Raw genomic sequence first — 17,857 nt, 5'->3', positions numbered from 1 at the left:
CTGATTCACAACTGTTCCCATCATGAGTGCATTGGGTAAACAATGAATCATGAGAATGATTCTTTTTGATTGACTTGATTCTGATGATGCTGATATTGATGATGATTAGAAAAATGAATAGAATATTTTTTTGAATGAAAATGTTGTCTTATAGCTGATTTTAGAAAGGAAGAAATAAAATTATTTTTAGTATATACATTGTTTAGTTCATGTACACATATTTACCATTTTGTTTATAAAAAAATTGGAACAGTTGGCCATGCACTCATCAACTCCAGACTCCCTATGATCCAACCCCCTCTTAAGAGGCCACCCCGCTTAAGCAGCCAATTTGGCTATTTCCTTTGACTGGCTGCTTAAGAGGAGATGGACTGTACATTATGCTTTGTGCAATTTTCTTTACGTTCGGTACATTCGTCATTGTATGCAGAAGTTAAAGTATTACGCAAAGTAGTAACAACATTATGTTCTTTCCAAACTTCTTGACGTTCTGTACATTAAACATTATGTGTAGTAGTTTTATCATTATGCGCTGTGCAAACGGCTTTCCGTTCGGTACATTCGTCATTACGTGCAGCAGTTACATCATTATGTGCAGTAGTAACAACATTACGTGCTGTGCAAACTTCTTTCCGTTCGGTACATTCGTCATGACTCATTATGTGTAGTAGTTTTATCATTATGCGCTGTGAAACGTCTTCACGTTCGGTACATTCGTCATTACGTGCAGCAGTTACATCATTAAGTGCAGTAGTAGTTGGGGTGTTTCGGTGGTCGAGTGGTAACACTCTGGTCTACCATTCCAGAGGTCCCCGGTTCAATTCCCGGCCGGGGCACTGGGAATTTCAAAAATGCTTCAAGTGTTTCCCACCCAACTAAAGATGTACTGGTATGAAACCCAGGTAATTCTCGCGTGTATCGTAGCTATACACTGAGCACGTAAAAGAACCAAGGTATCTATTCGCAAAGAGCTAGGGTATCGCACCCGGGTTCCCTGTATCCCAATACTGTCTCTTCTCCTTGCTGTCTCTTCAGCAAAACCAAAGGACCCCATTGGAAATAAATGCTTGCACTTTCATGGGTTATTCTTGACTGCAAGGTTAAAATAATTACAGCCAAATACAATAACATTACGTGCTGTGCCAACTTCTTTCCGTTCGGTACATTCGTCACGAATGTACCGAACGTCAAGACGTTTGCACAGCGCATAATGATAAAACTACTGCACATAACGACGAATGTACCGTACGGAAAGAAGTTTGCACAGCACGTAATGTTGTTACTACTGCACATAATGATGTAACTGCTGCACGTAATGACGAATGTACGAACTCAAGACTACTTAAGACTACACAGCGCATAATGATAAAACTACTACACATAATGACGAATGTACCGAACGGAAAGAAGTTTGCACAGCACGTAATGTTGCTACTACTGCATATAATGATGTAACTGCTGCACGTAATGACGAATGTACGAACGTAAAGACGTTTCACAGCCCATAATGATAAAACTACTACACATAATGACGAATGTACCGAACGAAGTTTGGACAGAACATAATGTTGTTACTACTTCGCGTAATGCTTTAACTACTGCATTCAATGACGAATATACCGAACGTAAAGAAAATTGCACAAAGCATAATGTATATTCAACTGATAATAATGATTAATGTACTGCAAACAACGACAACAGTCATATGAAGTCAGTAATGGCGTGCCACATATGCCAATAAACAGCTTCTATTTTCTGTTAACGCTATCAATGCAGCGGTAGACATATTCGTAACGTTTCGCCCCATATACCTTTGTATGAGGGTGATTTAATTTAACTTTAAGAACTTGATTTTGATCAAATATTAAGGCGATATGTTTTCGTATCTGAATGTCATGAACAGGCGTGGTGAGTTTATAATGTTCCAATTATTTCGTTTGGGAAAACGTGCAACATATGTGCTTCAAATGCTAGATTTGTGATTTTTTTTAAATAATGTTTTTACTATGTTACCCTTTGATTGCGAAATTCCTTGAGCATAATTATCTTGTATTAAGAAGCCCCTTTGATTTTTTGATGCGCTCTACAAAGCTTGTCTTCAGACGCATGTCCTGATAGCAATTTTTCTTGACAACACAGGCCAAGAATAGTTTTCTTTCATAACACACTTGGAGCTCACCTCGTCGCATACATGTACGCACGCAAAGGGACACAGCATGATCTATTTACATATATGTACTGTTTAAAACACAGAAACACAAACGGCGATTAGTAAGATAACTATTTTTCAACACAAATACATCTACAGAAACTCTCCATGTATGACTTCACGTGAAGTCTAGTATTGATAGGGGTATCCGGCGTCCTCCATGGTGGTTCGGATCCACTGTGTATACATGCTGATGTCCTCAAACACGCTGGGCTCATCAGCAGTGGTGCAGTTGCCACCCGAGGACGCTAGACCTGAAACAGGTAGTATCATACTTACATCAGTTTAATACTTGTAGTGAAAAATCCAAAACGTTGGGTCCATAATTAGATACCGTTATAAATATGTATGGATTTACATGTGGCTGAAAGTTTTGTAAAATCCCTTTGAATAATGACCAACGTTGTCAGTTCTTTAACATATTATTCTTAAATAGAAAAAGGGTATTCGATTTAATAAACAACATTCGAGACGAATACAAGAAAACCGTTAATATTATAATAATTCACTTATTCACGGAGATTGAACTTAGTGCCTTTTACATTAAACTACAACCATACCCTGGATCACCCAGGCTCCATTGTTGGCCTTGAACATCAACGGGCTTCCAAGGTCATCCTACAATATATGAAGTTTCAATGAATACGCGCACAACATTTCAATTGTATTTAAATTTACACACGTAAAAGTAGCATGTAACATACTGCGGTTTTTCTTTACTCGAACATTCAACACACCACTTTTTTATTTAGTTGTAGGAATATAAATTGCATTTGTTAGCAGTCAGTTTACAACAAGTTTGAGGTCTGACAAGTAAACATACGTGCTGAAACCACGGCTTATTACCATGCATCCGAACGACAAAGACGTTTTAATCGAAAAAAAACCCAGACTCTGGGGATTCGTTTGATTCAAATGTCCTATGTATATTTGTTTTTACATATTTACAGAGGACTACCACATTGTTACTAGGTTGCAGTTTTCTGTGCCGTTATAAATTGAGTCGCGTTCTGAGAAAACTGAGTATAATGCATGTGCGTGAAGTGTCGTGCCAGATTAGCCTGTGAAGTCCGAACAGGCTAATCAGGGACGACACTTTCCGCTTTTATGACATTTTTCGTTTAAATGAAGTCTCTTCTTAGCAAAAAATCCAATTTAGGCGGAAAGTGTCGTCCCTTATTAGGGATCTGGGACGACACTTTACGCACATGCATTAAGCCCAATTTTCTCAGAACAAGACACAATGAATAAATATCGCAACGTTTTGCTGCATTTCAGCGTACCCAGCACCAGTCCTTGTGTTGGTTTTCGTATCCAGCGCACAGTTCGGTGTTGGGCAAGTAGTCCGGGAAGTGTGTTTGACAGATGCTGTCATCGACGATGGGCAAGTCTACCTGGTTCATCACCTCCTCGTTTCCGGTCGCTGCAATAGCGATTATTTAAGTTATTACAAGTACAGAAAATGTTACCTTTTATTTTCCACGGTTCGTATTTTTTAGTAACAGTTGCATAACTACATTATGTCCGTTTCCTGCAATAGGGACAGTGCCGTTTCTAATTTCCACAAAGGAGTTTGATTTCCTCGTTTACTGTCTGTTTACATTTTTAAGAAAAAGGCTATCAACGGAATGTCGTGAATTATTCCGAAACCGTTGGATAATTGCCAATAAACGATTGTGTATCAATATGTTATCTTGGTAAAACGTCTTGCCAAATAAATGTTGCATAATTCATTGATACAGCCACGATTTGTTGTCTTATAGAGGATTTTGAACTACATTCATTATACTTACGTCATACCTCATTTCAATAATGGCACACATGTTTCAATATAAGGAAAAGGAGTGACAATAATGAAGGTAGCCATGAAGCCTACGGCTGCTTATTTCTTATTATTAGATTTCAGCGATCCTACTTACTTGCGGTACCTCCCCATCCTGGCAGATAGCAGACGCTACCCACGGGTGCCTGCGTGGATGGATCGGGAAGACAGCCGGGCCGAGTATGATCGTTTAATCTACAAAATGCAATGAATAATATCCTAAGTTTTGTCATCAAGATTTGAATGGAAGTCAATTACCGGAAACCACCGTTTCGACGTGACCCGAAACTCGTCAAACACGTCTATACGCAGATGAATTTTTTACGTCCAAATGTTAATACATTTTTGTTTACTTTATATATTCAAATTTGTATATGCATTCATTGTACTGGGCGTCTTACTTTTAGATTTCATGATAATTGTACATTTGTCGAGGATAAACGTAAGTAAGAAGTACAATAAATTTCATAGCAATCGTAAGTTCTGTGTCTCGAGATTAAGAAACTGACACTACAATGGAACGAGAAGTGAATTACGCGATCGGCTGGCTGGTGATGATGAGATGGAAATCAGTTTTTCTTCTTACTTCAGTGCACGTCAGTTTTGATGTATATTATATAACGTGTGTGTCAACCGTTTACCTGACTCGACATGTGTACATCTGTGAATTAATCAAATAAGCAACAAGGTGTATTTATTGCGGTTGTTGGTTGTATTTGCCATTTTATCAAAAAAGTACCGTTCTTGCAATAAAGTCGACATACTGGATCGGTTGAGTTGTGATGACAAGGGCGATGTCGTTCTCCAGCGACGTGATATTATATCCAGGGTGGATGACGACACGCTTTATGTGGTAGTACTTCTCGTGTGGGTCCGTAGTCGAGATGTTGTACTCGCCCGCGTACACCCTCCAGAGACGCAGGTCAAGGTCAAACAAATTGTATCCAAATCTGAAACGATACGCTTTTACTTTTGTTGTGTTTCTAAAATATATAATAAAATGTTGTAGGCTCGTGCTTCTTGCAAAGGAGGTGGGTCTATCACTGCATATAATATGGAACTCAAACCAACGAGAATCGTCAGTCAAAGGTAATATAACATGACCTTAAATTTACGAAACCCTATTTAAATATATGAATAAGATATATGCTTTATTTTTAAATATGTGTCTGTTCTTGAGGAACCCGTTATAAGATATATTAATATTGTGGTCAGCAATAAATGTGAACTTTTGCAGCTTATGAATTTTTCGAAAACTGCAAGACCAATTTATTTTCTTAAAATAACAATAAAATTTTTCGTATAATCTGCTTAATGATTTTTCATATTTCTTGAATACCCTTCAAAATGCTGAGCGGAAGTGAGGATAACGTGACTGTCAATCATGACGCCACTTCCGGAGATGTATCCAAGGTCGTCGACAAGCAGGACAACCCACGGCCATGAACCAGGCCTGGCCACTTGGCCTCCCACAATACGGTTGGTAATCGGCTGAACGGTGGGCACACCGCATGGCACTGTAATACATTTTGCGGGTGTGAATTTGAGGAAGTTTGTAAACTCCAATTAATATAGTGACGAGAAGACTGGCTTTTATTTTTGCAAAATAACGTTTCAAATCAATTATAATTATCTTAATCAATCTAACATTGGTGCATAAATAGGTTCAGCCTTTCTTTGTACGGATATTTTTTTTTTCAAACGGTATGGAGAGGTGGATCCCAACATCTGTGCAAAGGCGGTACAAATGCGTGTATTGTATATACAACAACGACAACAACACCATTTATTTCATTGATAAAGCTATATATATATATATATATATATATATATATATATATATATATATATATATATATATATATATATATATATATATATATATATATACAAGTAATGTCAGATGTGGATCAAATGTTAAATTGATCACATGGTGTCTGTGCAAAAAATATTTCTTTAACATATGTTTGAATGGTAAACAATAATTATATATTCGTTTGAAAAAATATATTCAACATTGACAACGATGTTATTAACAGAAGAACAGTATTCATTCACTGAAAATTATTTTAGTATCCATGTTATCTTTACGGTAATGTATGTATCAATTTTTCAGTTGATAAAAAATTAATATAAGCTTTATTATTACAAACATACATATGTATTTACAGACTACATATTACATAAGCCACTTGATAGAAATATTTACAAACACTGGCATGTAAACATGCAAAACCTCAATTAATGTAGTATATTATCATGACTTACATAGATACTGAACATTTATTCATTGCTAACACTAGACAGCAACAAGTTAAAAGAAATAATTAAAAATCAAATTATTTCAATACGAGAATGATATAATGATATGATATGATATATAATGGTAAGATCAAGCAAAAACAAGTCGCTTTACAGTTCAGCATATAATACACTGAACAAAGAACAAAAACAGACACGTCTGTAATCGTTAAACTGAGACAATTTACAATAAAAATCAGCGTAATTCTACGATGTATTAGGAACCAAACACTTATGCTTCTGTATCGTTCTCGTTGTCAATGTTTTATGAACGTCACTGATGTATTATTCATGTTTCATCTAGAGTGCATACTGCAACCTTATTAAATTCTACATTAACTACCATATAGGTCCCAAAAAGGGACCCAAATAATATTTTTAAGTCCATATTCCGCCCTTTTAGAGTCTTAGCCATATGTACATGCTCACCGCTTGGTGCCGCAATGGCCATCCCGATAACACCAGCACACAACAACAGGAACATTTTGTTCTGCAATTGATGCAATAGCAATAACAATCAATACAATATTTAAATGTACAAACAACTATATTCATAATATTGACTTTATTCTTGAGAGTGTAACAAAAGCAAGAAAAAATCTAATCGGTGACGTTAGCAAAATTGAAATAGTAAAACATATGCTGAAAGTCCCAACTTAAAATCCAAATCTCATTTTATGAGAGTTGAATAGCAATAAATAAAAATTGTTTAATTGACTAGCAAATCCACACAAGTTAATCAGCAACTGTACCATTTTGATCACTATTATTGCAGTTTGTTCGCCAGAATGCGGGGCGCGATGTCAATAGTTACTTAAATAAGAGCCACTTACCAGTGCAGGTCCCTTGCAAGTGATCGTTGGAGACCGACGAACCCTTCTTATCTACGATGAAAACGTCAAACGAAAAAATCGCGATCACGATCGACGTGATGTCTGTATGGTGTACCGTTTATGGTATCAATTTGTGTCAATCAACCGAACTTGATAGCATCTAATAGTATTATTAAAATTAATCGAATATGAAATTAACTATTGGATATTCTAGAAAGAACACTAGTTGAAAGCACTAGCTATTATATCAAGTACAGATTACTAGTAATAAATACTAGATAAAAGTAGTCTATTTCTAATTTGTGTTGTTTTACTTATATACTAGTGCATTAAAATTATTGGTAAAATCTTCAACAATCTTATTCAGTAAAGTTATAAATACAATTGTTGTCGCATACATCTGATGTTGGATGGTTACTTAGGACATCTTAGATGACCAACAAGAGATACAGCCACGCATATACCTCGCTTTTGACAAAGACAAAACATTGAATGACGTCTACTGATGCGAATGCACTGCGTATCTGCGAGATATAAGGGCTTGGTGTGTGTATGTTGTTCAAAAAATTAATTTGGAGCAACTCAAGCATTGACAACGTGTGCTTAAAACGTTGGTGCATACAGTTGTTGCGTGCTGTTTACATATATAAAACCTTTATTTTGAAATGTCTTCCACTGATCAGACGCATGTCCTGATAACAACCTATTTTACGGGTCAAAAATAAGAGCGAATCAAATTACATTTAAACAGACACTTCCCATGTGTAGTTCAATGCTTCGTTATTTTCCATTATTTAATATGAACACATATGGGTATATGTTTATAACACAAACATTTCATACCTATCAATTTAAAGGACTTGTTTGCAGATTTTCACGGATTTACGTATCTTTGAAAAGTGTCAATAAATGCCTTTACTAACTAACAAAGCTTTTATAAGTATAATACGAATAAATAGTTTAGGAAAATACGCGATAAGTAATACACGTTTTCGTGTAAATTATCTACGATAAACGTTTAATATTTAATCGTTTGTGATTGGTTAATACTGACCAAAGAAACGATGTTTAAAAAAACACTTAGTCAGGATTGTTATTTCTCTTGCCTGAATGTATTGCATTGATTTTGTTATCAACAATTTGTTTTGAACAAACCTTTCTTTGCAGTTATTTTATCAACAATAAAAACGCAAAGGATTCGATTCATTTTCCTTTTGAACTTCAATGCACATTAACAGTTTCTCATCTCCAGTCTCTGAAAGACCCTTGTACATAAATATTTGTCATATTTTTTAAAACATACATACAGCACGTTGAGAGTCTATGTAATATTGGGCCATTTCGTGAATTACTATTTTATACAAATGAGAACCTAGTGACATTTCTATATTATATATGAACGTACGTAAAGAACTATATATTTAAACAGAACATCTACTAAAACATTAAACAATTAACTTCTTGTGAATCTACATAAAAGTTTGATATGTATCTCGACATCCTAGCTTTACTAGTCTTTCATATGTTAACGCAACAGAAGCAATGCAATACTCGCTACATCTGTTTATTTTCTCATTGAATTGTACAATGTTCTGCAAACATTTAGAAACACCGGCTATCTGTCATGTGGCCCGCCAGTGATAAGACTCGATGCCGTAAATGGAAGAATTGTCACAGATACCAGACGGCAATCCTACAAAAACGTTATCTTTGAAACATTGAAAGATATCAACCATCAGTAAATAGTTCTGATAATCAAAAGTTTATGAAAGTCGGTGTAATACTTTGAAATCATGGATTTATCGGACACCAGTTCGCATGTCCTTACAACGAAATCGATTTCCGTGTGCAATTTATGAACTCGACACGAAACCATATAAAAGACAGTGGCCCATGTGTTGTGCTGTTCAGTAAGTTATATCGCTAAATGGGCAATACGAATCATACACGTAAATGAAAACTTAGTTTTTAGGAATCACATACTGAATACGGTATAACTGGCCTTTCATGATACTTATTTAAACTCTGCATGTGGATCGTTAAATACCTGACAAATGTCGGTTGAAATATATGCAACTTCAGTAACACATGCTAGAAAATACATATTAAATTATTACATATGTGTTATTAATTCAAACACGAGTCTATACATTTTTGGGCATACTTACTTGCATTTAATATTCCGCTTATTTACAGCTTAGCAACTTGTACTAAGTCGAAATGCGCATCTTTACCTTTTATCACCCCCGCAGCTATTATAGATATTTCAATTTCTACTGGCATGGGCAATCAATTGAAGACAAGATTTAGATACTACGTTTTGAATCAATGACAATCTCAAAAGGGTTTACATCAGGTGATTGCTAATAGATCAACGCAAAAATTATTGTGAATCATAAAATGTAATGTTATATATTATGCATACCAAACGTATCAGCTTATATTGAAAACAAATGTCACACTGACAAGGTATAAGCTGATATGACAGTTTTGTTGTTTAGCTAGATATGTGATACAGAACAATGCTTTTCACTAAATACCTCACATTCTAGAACTTCTAGACGGGTTAGTGGCCTCTCAATAAAAATAACGTGTTACCACCAGAGCTGACATAGAGCGCTTGATTTAACATAGAAATATAACTAACATAAAAGCTTGCAAAATATATTATTGCAATTCAGTTCGTGTTGATGTGTTGACATTATTACATTCATGGCATTAATGTTCCAGCTATAATATTGCAATGTTGCGGCTATTTACTTATATGATTATTACATTGATTGTCATCATAATTATTGCAGGGTCGAGAGTCGAAGCGTCCAAAAGAATAATTTACGGATGCTTGGATTCAAACGGCAGAGTGTACGATATATGTTAATTTTTATTCATCTGTTTGTATTTAAAGTCTTGTTTTTTCTCCTTCACGTCTAATGATTATGTCCAGTCTTGTTTAAGATTTTGCATTACGTTTAACAATTTAAACAGGTGACTAAATAAATTATTAAAATTCAATGTAGAATGATCCAAATTAATTTTGCCATAATTATTATAAAATGTAAAGCATTTAAGGAAATCAGTTAATAATTATTTCAAACACGAATAGACAGGTGTCCTATACCGACATACGCATATTCATTAAATGCTGGAAAATCGGTCATGCTTGAGTTTGATAAATTGCGTTAGATTAACTGACAACAGTAATATGACTGAATACTGTTTAAACAGTGTGCAAAATACACTGACAGTCGAACCAACAGTCATGTATAAATGCAATCCTGTTTCGACGACAGGATATGTTCTCCCGGGTACGTGTGCGTTAAGGGCATGAAGACACTGTGCGACCCACCGGACATGCACCCGAAGTGCCACTGTGAGAGAGACAAGGGTATGGCTTTATTAGTTTATTTATTTTTATTGAAATAATGTTATCGACATGGGTTTAATACAAAAGGCAAAGATGTGTCTTTATGCGAAAACTAAGTTCTGAAGTTGCTATGAAAAACGACAATTATTTGACATTAAATACTATATGCCATTCTCAATTCTGAAATACACAACACAGCTTTAATGTTATAAGCCACATGGCATGTTTATTCTCTTAAGTAACTGACACTTGTTGGACGTTATAAGTATAATGATGTGTTAATTAACAAAAATATGTGTCAATGGTTTGACGTACAAATCAATGTCGTAACATATTAAAACACTCATACATTTCAAACGATGATGTGACGAATTGATTATCATGTTGGTTTATGAAATCTGATATAAAAGACACGTGAGTTAATGGAAATGTGGCATAAAATGTTCAAAAATGAAATAATGTTTCGCGCCGATTGCAATGTACCTTTTCGTTTTATTCGGCATTATTTTATATAAGTCTGACATGTTTTAGTATATTTCAGTTGTTGGGTGTGAAGATTTAGTTGGAAACATGTACGTATACAAGCTATATTTGAAAAGTATATTGTTGTAAATATCCAGTGTTGCGTCAGAAGTAAAGGATAGCATATGAACACGATATGGCTCATATTTCTATTTAACTCGTAACTTCTTTCTATTTAATTTACTAATGATAATGAAACCGACGTCCACGCCATTGCTCCCCTAACTATTTTTGCAAGTAAGGTTTCGACAAGTGATGACAATGCATATTCTTCAGTATGTTCTGGTCGGCAATGGGATCCTCTCCGAACGACGTTGTTAAGAGATTGAATATCAGTTCCTTATAAAATTAACCACCGGTTTTCGTTCAAAAATAAATTATTACACAGTTTTGTTTTTATTTTTCTGAATATATGTACATGTATAATTTTTTTCAATAATATTACAACTCCCCTTACAAGAAGATCCTTTTTATTTATGTAGACAACCTGAATGTGCATACCACCCCTGTCATCTGTTTGTTTTAGCAATAGCTTCCAGAACAATATCTATAAAAATACTGATACATTGTATTGATTTTTTTTTCAATTGTTATATATTATTACAATAGTCTTACACATTGGGTCTTTTTAAATGAGTCAGTTAGAAGTTATATAAAAATGTGTGCGTTCTCAACAGAATCTGCAAAGACGACCAGAAGTGCTTAGATGCGAAGTTAAAGGAGTGCTTCAGAACAAGGAGCACAAGTTGTGGCTGTCGGGCTCCCCCACTGGCCATTACGGACGACTATGACAATGACAACGACTTCGGGGACTCTCAAGGTAACCAATAATTATCTTTATATAAGATTGACTCAGGGTACGCCCGATGTATCAATAACTAGTCACTATGTATTTTAAGAGATTTATTACGTCATAAGGTATAAGAATGTATTAATAATTATTTCAAAATTTTGAGATCAACGTCTAACCATCCATCGCAAATCTGCCATGGAGTGGTGTGCCGTGTTTAACTTTCTCTAAGATGAACTTATGAAGAACATGCTTTAATAGGTGAAACGATGATTCTTTGTACCAAGAGAGTCATTCGAGATTATCTGTGTGGAAGTATTACACGTCATTTTGACCATGTCAATTGTAGGTTGTAAGGTGTATATTGACGATAAGCCGGTGTTCGTGCCGTATGATGCAAGGAATTGGAAAGTGCCGAAGTCTTGCTATATGTGTAGCTGTCTCAACAAAGTTGGTCTGGTAAGCGAGTTAGAAACATTGATTCAATAAATGCTTCGCTGTTAGACTTTCAGTTCGTGTCACACTCTTTGTCGAATACTCGCATTTTATATACGTACACAATTGTCTCTATACACTCTTTCTTGACTAAAAATTAGAATACTTCGTCAAATCTTGGATAAAGCTTATTCAATAATATGGAAGCCATAAACACGAGTTACAACTAGATAATAGTATTTATTATTACTGTAAATAATTCAATTCCAATACATCCTTACAATTATTTATGATTTTATTCTGTATGACATGTCGATGTCTTAAACTCAGATGCCCATATAGGAAATGTGTTATGTGACTGTCATGCAATCCTTTTGTATGACTCATGCAAACTAAAATACATGTGGCTCCCATAGAAATGCGTGTATGATTCTTCAGGGGTACGAGTCGGACTGCAAGAAAGTTGACGATTGTGTCGATTTTCTGCATGGCGGTTAGAATACTTGCAGAGGTCACCTGAGCTTCCAAGAAAAAAAGACATACGAATAAGTTGGCAACACAAATACATTTCTTGATTTAAAAATATACACATGACTGTATTGCTTTTTTAGGCATCAATAGCGAATAATAAACGTAACACACAATTTCTTAGTTTTCTTATTTTACGGCATTCATCCTTGTTGCATAAAACAACGTTTTCCATACGCGACTTCTTTGTCAAATGCAAATGACCGCCTGCCAATCATTGAACATAACAATAACACAACTCTGCCAGGACAAACAGTATTGATTCAAGCGTGAACAGATCCTGTGCACATATTTCAATCCGCCAATTGCAATTTTGTCAGACGTGATTGACCGTTTCAGATATTTCATAATTTTAATTAACGGTTTATCTCTGAACGAGAACAATAAGAGGAAGAGTGTTGGCACTCGCACACCGCGTCATAATATCTCCACGTATGACGACTAATTATGACGTGCCAAATATATCCAAAACCACATTGGTACGGATACGTGTTGCTTAATTGTTTTATAAAAGTCATTTGTTACGAAATGCAAGCAAGTTATATTTAGACTGGCCCTTGAAATGGCCTGTGAAGTTAAGCCTCGAACTTATGTACTTATCTAACCATTCCAAAGGTTCACGGAAACCATCTAACCAGTCCTTAAATCCAGACACAATAAATCTTTCCAGGAAAAAAACTCATAGCCTGGCGTTATTATTGATGTTGTTGTTGGTTTTGTTGTTTTCGTCAAAGACTGAGGCCAGAAAAAAGCAATAAGTAGTATTAGTTAAGATAGGGAACATGTGTATATAAAATATCAAATAGTGGATATTGTGGAAAAAAGAAAATTTACAATTCAAGTATACACACTTATTTTAAGATATTGAGATTTGGTATAAAAGACATCGAATCACTTCGCCCTAGCTTGTGATAAAAAAATAAGTAAAAGAAAACACTAATATCAAGGAAATTAATAAAATAATCAATAAATGGAGACAGTAAGACTTAACTCGTAAATAAAACGATTTGAAAATCAGTCATTCTTGCTAAAATGGCATGATTGCATAAACAGATTCGAGATAATATTTACACATGTAACCAAAGATGTGTAAATTGTATAATCGGTGTTATAGACGTCACTGACTGTCTAATGAAAGTTAAAATTAAAGCAGTATTTGAAGTACGCGTACATGTGTATTCGTACTGATAAGTTGGAAGAATATGTCACACATACTTATATGCAAAGGCTTTAACGAACGTGCAATAAAATACGTGTCAAAGATGTCAAACATGTATGTTGAGGAATATAATCTTGAACAGCTTGTTTAATGTGCAGATTAGAGGCGAGCATTTGAGACTGACAAGGTCACTATTTCTATTAGTGTGTGCATAAAAAGAGGATAATGTCAAGTGAACAAACTAAATCTATGAAATAAAAAAAGACTGATGTAAAACATTAATATGAAAAAACGTATTAAGGAAAACGAAAAAACGCTAAGTATTTGTTTATGTGCATGTTCTGCCTAACATAAACCTACTTCTACCAGAATCAGAACAACAAAAACAACAACAAACAAACAAAACATTATCTATAAACCTTATTTACATGACCCAAGCGTATCACCGATAATAAATACAATTAATATATGTATTTGTTAGTCTTAATAAATGAAAACCACTTTAGAGATACACCTTTCTATCGAACAGTACCATAACAACCGATGAGCGGGCGTCGCATTCGATCTTTGAGTGATATGTGCAGGAAGAGTTTTACAACTGCGAAGTTCAGATCTGTATATGTTTTATTATTTTATTTATTGTTTATAGATAGGATTTATACTTCAAAATTATTGATAATATGTCTCAATCTTCGCACAACTAATACATGGTGACAACAAGTGAGCTCAAATTCAAACAATTGTATTTAAGTAAATAAATGCCACCGGCCCAATAATACACAACATACTATAAAATATACATACATATAGTTGCCTTGTAACTACTTGTACCCTTATTTTTTATACATTAAACTAGATATACATATAACTACAAAGTAATTATTTGGTCTTTTTTTAACAGATGGTTAACACAAGTTGTGACTGTAGGTTCAATTTTATCATAAGTTGATCCCATTAATGAATAAAAATCAGATACTGAATTCCACCACGGTACCAATTATAAAGATATTGGGTACGGAATTCTCTATATTTTAAACAATGAAAAATGCATGAAATTCGCAATCAATAACACGAATATTATTGTTATGAATTGACTGTTATCAAGACAAAAATAACACAGTTTATCATAAAATATTTAATTTGATTGTCTTCCTATCTTAGCATTTAATTTGTGATTAGAACATCTAAATTTAGAAAAGAAAATTTTATGTTTTAATGGTATGTGTTCTGATTGAAGATATCTTTCTTTATCTAGAATTGCATTGAAATGCATGTAATGTTGACAGCGAGATGAATAGTTTTTTACTTTTCCAGTTTTGAGTATAACAATCTGTAAAGCGTTGGCTAAAGTGTCTTATGAATAAACTTACATCACTAATTTCTTGACTTATCCATACAGATTCGTAGCAATAACAAAATAACATTGTTTTGACTTTTGAAGCTCGACAGCTTCTTCCAGACTCATCTAACGCTTTTAACATTGTATAACATCGCTTAGGTTATCTATGATTAGGCATAGTAAGTAACTTACACCAATATTTTATAAAAATGACAAAGTAAGTAACACATAAAGGGAGACGCCCGCATTCACCATAACAAGACATGTGTTAGTAGGTTTTTTAACATACACAATTCGTTCACAAAGTTTGCTATTTACAACTTCAATTTAGTCAATATATTTGTATCCACATATTTATGATCCAAAGCATATAATCGGTTTTATTATTCTATCGAACAATATAGATGATTCTTTAAAAGGAAAATACCCAAATGATTATATATAATTGTAAATAGCAAAACAAATGGTTTTTGTGTTTTTTAAATTAGCTTTTCACGTGTAACGCTCCATGATAAATTCGGTGCAAACATGAATCCCTGTATTTATAAATATAGGTATCGTTTATTGGCGTCCCACGGAAACTCTTATGTTCGTAATGTCTTATAGGTCCATCGATCGTTTCTAAAAACAATAATTTCATTTTTTTTAATTAAGTTTGATGTCCTTTCCAGTTAAGGCACACAATTCGTCAGTAATGTTTAATTGCTATTGTATAATTGAATTGCTGTTTCGGCACAATTAGCTACATCATGGGCGAACATTAGACATATGATGTCGTGAATTTCATTTGTTATCAATATTCCAGATCCACATTTTTCGCGTAAAATCGTAGATAATTTATCGATTGTGTAAAAATCAACGAGCTTGCCTAATCACCTTGTCTGGTTTCGATAGTACATTTAAAAAAAAATGCTATGCTTAGTGAAAATAAAGTCTGTTGGTTGGGTTGGATTGTAGAAATGTGGACTTAAACACATGAATAGAACGAGTGTATTTATGAGTGAAATTTCACGATAGTTTTTTTTGGCATATGTGTTTGTTCTGATGTGTGAATCGGACAGATAATACTTTTCCCTCGTGAATTCGGACATTCTTTGGTGTCAAAAATGTTGTTTACAATCTTAACTAAAAAGGGAGCTAAAATTTCAAGACTGTATTTATAATATTCTGATGGAATGCCGTCCGTACCGCAACGTTTACCATTCGCAAATGTTCTAATGGCTTCTTCGAATTCTGATAAAACAAAATGTATGTTAAGATAAATTGTATTAGAAGCAGAATCTACAACCTTATCGTCTTATAAAAAAGGGATGATGTTATATTCATATAGTAAATAAGAGAAATAATATTTCCAATCATGTGGACTTATTTTTCTGCATTTTAAAAGAATGTTACATTCTTCGTCCCACCATTTTGGTTACTCGTCTCTCCTCAGAGACTGTGACATATCTTTACTAGCTATATGCTAGAAAGAAGTTATTTTATCAAGAGCTATATCAATGTTTTGATCTATGGTGTTCATTAATGCTTGTTTCTTTTTTTTCAAACAAACTTTTTACGCGATGTTGAAAGACATGTTCAACTTGCTCTTCCATTTATACTTTCTAAAATTTGACAATTTACCTTGATTATTACCGACAATATTTATATCATCAATATACCACATAATCATCTGACATGTAATTGAACAATGGTCGCATTCGTCACGGTTAAGAACTTTTGAAAATTGATAATATAATCGAACATTTGTATGCAATGTGTGTGTAGTCAAAATTAAGCATTTTCAAAAATAAATATCGACCCCTTGGTGCAAAAAGGTACCGTGTGCATTATAATTTCAATTTCTTATGGAACCTTTCTGCACCTTTGTATTCAGGTTGCCAATTAAGAAAAACCGCACAATATAAAGACATTTTATGATTATATACATTTGCTTCAATAACATCAAATAGAACCCTGCGTTAATCTGCTTCGGCTCACACAATGTTTTTATAGAGATAAGTAATTATTTTAAGTCTCATATAGAAAAACTGGACCGACAATTATATACACGTGTTACTTTATTATTACATGTACATATAACCATGAAAAGCGAGGATTTTTATTCGCAATTTCTCGTATGACGATTTACTAGTATAATTTCTTTCTTCGTAAACAGAACTTTGTTTTTTAGATATCGCTTGTTGACAATGGAATCAAAGGCAGTGGTGCTTTGTTTATTGTTGTTGTTACCGTTTACAAGAAGTGTTTATGTCAGAAATCGACGACAAAGCGACTCAACAGGTATGTGTGTCCCATTTATATTGAAAGTTTTCAAAACAAAATACGTATTCCTTTCTTCAAGTTAATGTGCATATGTAAACTAACACAGTTGCATTAAGTTTATATATGTTTTATTAAAAACAAGTGATTTCTAATGAGCAGTGCTTCATGAACATAGAGTAAAAAATATTTGTTTATTTATTTGGGGTTAAATAGCACAAAATGGAGTCAAGTATGTCACACGCATGTTATATGTTCGATCTGTAATACACGGTTCAACAGAGCTAATAAGC

The 17,857-nt window shown here is 34.1% G+C and overlaps 2 protein-coding genes across 6 annotated transcripts; one reads left to right on the top strand and one right to left on the bottom strand.

Moving 5' to 3' along the window:
* Positions 1-2,268: 2,268 nt before the first annotated feature.
* On the bottom strand, positions 2,269-7,580 carry LOC127868786 (anionic trypsin-2-like). Of its 2 annotated transcripts, XM_052410861.1 has the most exons (9): positions 7,548-7,580; positions 7,166-7,216; positions 6,762-6,822; positions 5,371-5,548; positions 4,796-4,981; positions 4,129-4,226; positions 3,493-3,632; positions 2,770-2,827; positions 2,269-2,463 (listed from the first exon to the last, which is right to left on the bottom strand). In XM_052410861.1, exons 1-9 carry the CDS (start codon positions 7,563-7,565, stop codon positions 2,339-2,341), a joined length of 915 nt encoding a protein of 304 aa, XP_052266821.1. In that variant the 5' UTR covers positions 7,566-7,580; the 3' UTR covers positions 2,269-2,338. The 2 variants fall into 2 exon arrangements, with proteins under 2 accessions (XP_052266821.1, XP_052266822.1); XM_052410862.1 differs by lacking the exon at positions 7,548-7,580 and having other exon boundaries at positions 7,085-7,195.
* A 380-nt stretch (positions 7,581-7,960) lies between these two features.
* On the top strand, positions 7,961-12,920 carry LOC127868791 (uncharacterized). 4 transcript variants are annotated; one of them, XM_052410868.1, is made up of 8 exons: positions 7,961-7,978; positions 8,772-9,075; positions 9,967-10,027; positions 10,456-10,550; positions 11,071-11,101; positions 11,729-11,871; positions 12,191-12,300; positions 12,715-12,920. In XM_052410868.1, the coding sequence occupies exons 2-8, from the start codon at positions 9,021-9,023 to the stop codon at positions 12,772-12,774; spliced, it is 555 nt and encodes a 184-aa protein (XP_052266828.1). In that variant the 5' UTR covers positions 7,961-7,978; positions 8,772-9,020; the 3' UTR covers positions 12,775-12,920. The 4 variants fall into 4 exon arrangements, with proteins under 4 accessions (XP_052266828.1, XP_052266827.1, XP_052266829.1 ...); XM_052410867.1 differs by lacking the exon at positions 7,961-7,978 and having other exon boundaries at positions 8,715-9,075; XM_052410869.1 differs by lacking the exon at positions 7,961-7,978 and having other exon boundaries at positions 9,058-9,114.
* Positions 12,921-17,857: the final 4,937 nt, after the last annotated feature.

This window comes from Dreissena polymorpha, chromosome 2 (genome assembly GCF_020536995.1).
Source record: "Dreissena polymorpha isolate Duluth1 chromosome 2, UMN_Dpol_1.0, whole genome shotgun sequence".
In the NCBI taxonomy this organism is placed as follows: Eukaryota; Metazoa; Mollusca; class Bivalvia; order Myida; family Dreissenidae; genus Dreissena; species Dreissena polymorpha.
This window is presented reverse-complemented; position numbering and strand designations above follow the sequence as displayed.

Coding starts and splice junctions, on each gene's coding strand:
- LOC127868786 (XM_052410861.1), bottom strand. Junction 4,227..4,795: donor ATCACAACTCAACCGATCCA/GTATGTCGACTT, acceptor TGCATTTTGTAG/ATTAAACGATCATACTCGGC. Junction 2,464..2,769: donor TGGAGCCTGGGTGATCCAGG/GTATGGTTGTAG, acceptor TACCTGTTTCAG/GTCTAGCGTCCTCGGGTGGC.
- LOC127868791 (XM_052410868.1), top strand. CDS start 9,021: ATGAACTCGACACGAAACCATATAAAAGACAGTGGCCCATGTGTTGTG. Junction 10,551..11,070: donor CCACTGTGAGAGAGACAAGG/GTATGGCTTTAT, acceptor AGTATATTTCAG/TTGTTGGGTGTGAAGATTTA. Junction 11,102..11,728: donor GAAGATTTAGTTGGAAACAT/GTACGTATACAA, acceptor CGTTCTCAACAG/AATCTGCAAAGACGACCAGA.